At 34.4% G+C, this 4,375-nt stretch overlaps 1 protein-coding gene across 1 annotated transcript; it reads left to right on the top strand.

Moving 5' to 3' along the window:
- The first annotated feature begins 1,899 nt into the window (after positions 1-1,899).
- On the top strand, positions 1,900-3,376 carry LOC138319658 (uncharacterized). Its single transcript, XM_069262805.1, has 2 exons — positions 1,900-2,002; positions 2,543-3,376. The coding sequence occupies exons 1-2, from the start codon at positions 1,900-1,902 to the stop codon at positions 3,361-3,363; spliced, it is 924 nt and encodes a 307-aa protein (XP_069118906.1). The 3' UTR covers positions 3,364-3,376.
- Positions 3,377-4,375: the final 999 nt, after the last annotated feature.

Below are 4,375 nucleotides of genomic sequence, written 5' to 3'. Positions count from 1 at the left end.
CTACACGCTATCTATTGTGCATGTGAACTCACTCTATGGCGAACTACTCAATCACGTTACGTAAACATGCATTTAAGGTATATTCTCTCAACCGAAAAAGAAAACAGTTACTCGTGCGAGTCATACTTTTGTGCAAATGTGTATATAAAAGATATTTGATTATCAATCAGTTCAATTGCTATTGTTTCTAAGGGCTGTATTTGTATCGATACGGCTTCGAAACTAACCACGTCTGTATTCTAATGTTGTGGGATCTAAGTGTATGGACAAAAGGGCTGCTTACTTAAGGATTTTGATTTTTCCTTCAGAAAAGTTATGCTTCAAAAATGCACTGAATATCATTATACAGATGTGTTAAACACCAGATTACTTTTTCCTATTGAAATGTTGCCCCTTATCGAAATTATGGTATCAAAATATATATATATATATATTTAATAAAATCTGTCAGATAATTTACATGATCCTTTCAAACTTTTTAATATTTTTTTCGTTCTAATTTTTTTTTGTCCTTCAGTATCGTTGGATTTTTTTTCGCTTTTGTAAAAACAAGGTATAATTATATTTGCTGTGGACAATAGTATTCGGGATGTTGATCACAGGGTGCCCTAGCTCCGGCAGCTCCTATCAAATGTCATTTTTGTTGCAATTTCATTTCAGCTGCTTTGAGCTACTGTAGAAATATCATTAGTGGTATATTTGAATTGTGAAACTGTATTATTTTTATTTTTTAACATATGTTATACAATAATCGACCTATTTTCACGGTCACGGTGGATACGGTGAGTTATCAACCCGAGAAAGTGATATATCCCGAGGCCGGAGGCATTTTCGAGGGTTGAAATGCATAATTACTGATATCACTGTTAAAATGTAAAATGAAAAGGTGGACCAAACCTTGACTTCTAGGTTTGACCGTGTGTATTTCACTGTACTGTAGACGTAAATATCGTAATTTTGGCAGACTTTTTACCATAATATAAGGCAATGGAACTTCATATACGTGGTGTAGATGTTAATCTATGTCAGGAGGCTACCTTAGAACAAAAGTCATGCCACTGATCGATATTTTGACATTAAAGCATACATTATATAAAAAAAACTTCCCTATTTCATTTACATTTTAAATGCACTTAATATTCATATTTGTCTATCTAGGTAAGGCGGTGTGTGTACCAAACAGGTAATATTTTCATATTTGATGTAAATGATAAACACAGCTTGTTTAGACTCGGTCATCATTAGTTTAAGGCATTGGTAGTTTGTTCTGTCTATGTGATCAACCTGAGTGAGACGGTGTGTCTCGAACCAAACACATGACACTCATATTTTGACTTTCGACATATTTATCAGGGAAAATGATCTGCATTCATTTCGCTATATAGTAATGGTCCTGGAATTTCCTATATTGTTTATGGTTTTCCTTAGTGAGATGATGTGCCGTGTACGGAATCTAGGTCACTTTGACCAACACTTAAATCTTTGATGTGCTTTATCGCATATTAAATGAACACTGGTTCTATATAATTGGTATATAGGTCGATCTAGAAATATAATCTTCTGTCATACAATTTTGCTTATAACTGGTGATTTTTAATTGCAGAATTACATTAATTATTTTGTCAAAACGATGGCATGTAACTTCTTTTGGGCAAAATGTGTGAAATATAGAAAATGTTACAAAATAATACCCAAATCTTTGATGTTTTTCCGCACCCCACTGACGCATGTACAGATTCCCATATTAATAACATTAGGATGATACAAGTATGTATGAAATGTCAGTATTTAATTGGTTCCTCAGGCCACTAAAGCGTCATTCCAGGCTTTATCATAGTTACAGTGTTATAGAGTACATCGTAGTACGTCTATGTTACCATGGCGATACAGTCATAAACAATGACCACAGGTAGTATAAAAGCTCTGCCGTACAAAGTGTTAGCCTATCTGACACCGACAAGCGAGTGCGAGAACACTGGGGAGACTATTCTCTGTTACACAGGTAGGTGTTTTAAGAATAGCATCATTTCCTGTATCTTTTGCACTGTTTATTATCTAAAGCATGTTTCTGAGGAAACAAAAGCGACGATTTTTAAGTTTATGATATAGAGAATATAATGTTATGACTTTGATTCTAAATGAACTGTTTGGATTTGAAGGGATAATTCAAAGTATAAGAGTACAATCATGCATAAGTGTTTTAATGATATGATTTGAACGAAGTTTTGTATAAGTCTACATGATTAACAATTCAAATCCATTGTTTAATGTTTATGCATGTGCCGTTAGTCGTCAAGAAGCAAGCCCCATTACAAATCTCGATTTAATTGTTTGCTTTTTAACATCGTTATGACACATCACCAATTATTAATTTATAAACAACATTTTAATGAAAGATGTTTCTGAGTGTGTTTTGATCTATACCAATAACACCGCATAATGAAGCTTCATTCTTTTCATTACTTGGATTATTTGGTGTTGTGGTGTCTTTTAAAACATCGTATGAAGACTTTATAATATAGGGTTTTTTCTTTTCCTTCAGTCATGACGAGAAGGAACCGACCCGTCATCAATGTCATTGATTTAAGCATGGAGAGAAAAATGGAGGTTATACCAACTAATACAGTTTGTGCGAAAAACAACAGGGGGCATACGGGAAGTCCCATCAAAGCAAAAGGTGATATAAATAGACAATCCGGCAGGAATGATGGTGGGAGAGGTTCACCGAAATCTTCTAGTCTTGATGTACGAGCAAAATCTCTTCGACCAAAGTCTTCGGCCTCCGGGAAGGATCTCTGTAATTATGTATCTTATTATAAAAACATTATCCCTTTTCAAACAACACAAAAGCAGACATCTTCCTTTTTACCTTCCTTCTGTTATCCATTAACAATTACCTCGTTGCGAAGTACAAAAGATGTAAAACGGTCAAAGAGTGAAACCAATGTGAGAACGGAAGTGAAATCTTCTGAATGTTTGAATTTTGATGACATACGGAAAGACATTGACCACACACCCGAAAGAACTGGTTTTAAAAAGGACTTGTTTCATTTTGAGACGAACGTTTATAAACGTAGGAGATCGCATGAACATATGAATCCTGGCATTAAAACTTGGTCGTCTGCGAGTGAGCTGGACCACCAAACGCGGAAGATAAGCGAAACCGAATATGCCATTTATGACTCAAAAGACAGTGAGCCACGGATAGTTCGGATACGAAATGACATCAACTTCTCGTGTCCAATACTAACAAACGGGAGCGAATATGATTTTTCCACAGACGGGGGTTTCCAGGATATTGACTTATCACTTGACCCAAACACAATCGATATTTCTTTAGACGATGATTGTTTTAATACATAATAAAAATACAGACTAAAACAAAACTGTTTTCCTCGTTTGTGTGAACATATAACGTGACGCTACTCAAAACAGTACAATTTACGCTACCCAAAATTGAACACTTTTAATATTTGTGAAACAGAACTTTCAGTTTACAATCTAAATGACAACAATTATCATGGACAAAAATTTCTCATATTTCATATTCTTTCTTGTTTTGACAGATATGTGACTTAATGGAACATGAACCTTAAATAATTTGTTCTGTATGCTTAGATATGGTTTCCAGATGTTTATTGAATATTTTATTACAATGATTGGTTATCTAAAACGACAGGAAAACGTGGGGAATACCGAACTCAATAATTATAAAAATAGACCGTCATACTCTATATTTGGAACACAAACCGAAAGCTGGCCGAAAGCGAAATTTTAATGAACAACAAACTTGCTGACATGGCAAGAAATATTAGTTCTCCACATTTTAAGATTATTTTCTAATTTACGATGGTTGATAAATGAAGTTTAAGCCAAATTTGCATAATACAATTTGTATTTAGCGTAAGAATGATAAATCAAAAGTCAAACGAGACTTTTTATTCGACAGGGCACTGCGTGGGAGGTTCCTGACTTATTGCACATATGTACATTACGCAAGTATAAAGTGGGGAGTTGCACCCGTTTCTTGCATTTCAGCGATCCATTTATATTTACCTACTTTCCCAATTGCGCACGTTACTGACTCTTGACGTACATAGCAAGTATTTCGTCTTCAACCTTTTCGAGTGTTTACTTGAAGTGTATCAATCTAAAGGTGTGCCAATCGGTAAAAACTAACAAGGGTAAATGAATAACACAAAACGTTGAAAAATGCTACGGATTCGCGTATTTTTTAACATTATCAGACCAAAATTTAAGGGGTATTAGGAAGCAAATCGGTCATAATTTGAAAAATAATGCGGCGAGGTATACTTTTTACTTGAGATTATTTTTTCAGAAAAAAAGAAAACATGACTATTTTGATGCAATTTTT

This window comes from Argopecten irradians, chromosome 3 (genome assembly GCF_041381155.1).
Source record: "Argopecten irradians isolate NY chromosome 3, Ai_NY, whole genome shotgun sequence".
In the NCBI taxonomy this organism is placed as follows: Eukaryota; Metazoa; Mollusca; class Bivalvia; order Pectinida; family Pectinidae; genus Argopecten; species Argopecten irradians.
Note: the sequence above shows the minus strand (reverse complement) of the source record. Positions and strands in the feature narration are given on the sequence as shown.

Coding starts and splice junctions, on each gene's coding strand:
- LOC138319658 (XM_069262805.1), top strand. CDS start 1,900: ATGACCACAGGTAGTATAAAAGCTCTGCCGTACAAAGTGTTAGCCTAT. Junction 2,003..2,542: donor GACTATTCTCTGTTACACAG/GTAGGTGTTTTA, acceptor CTTTTCCTTCAG/TCATGACGAGAAGGAACCGA.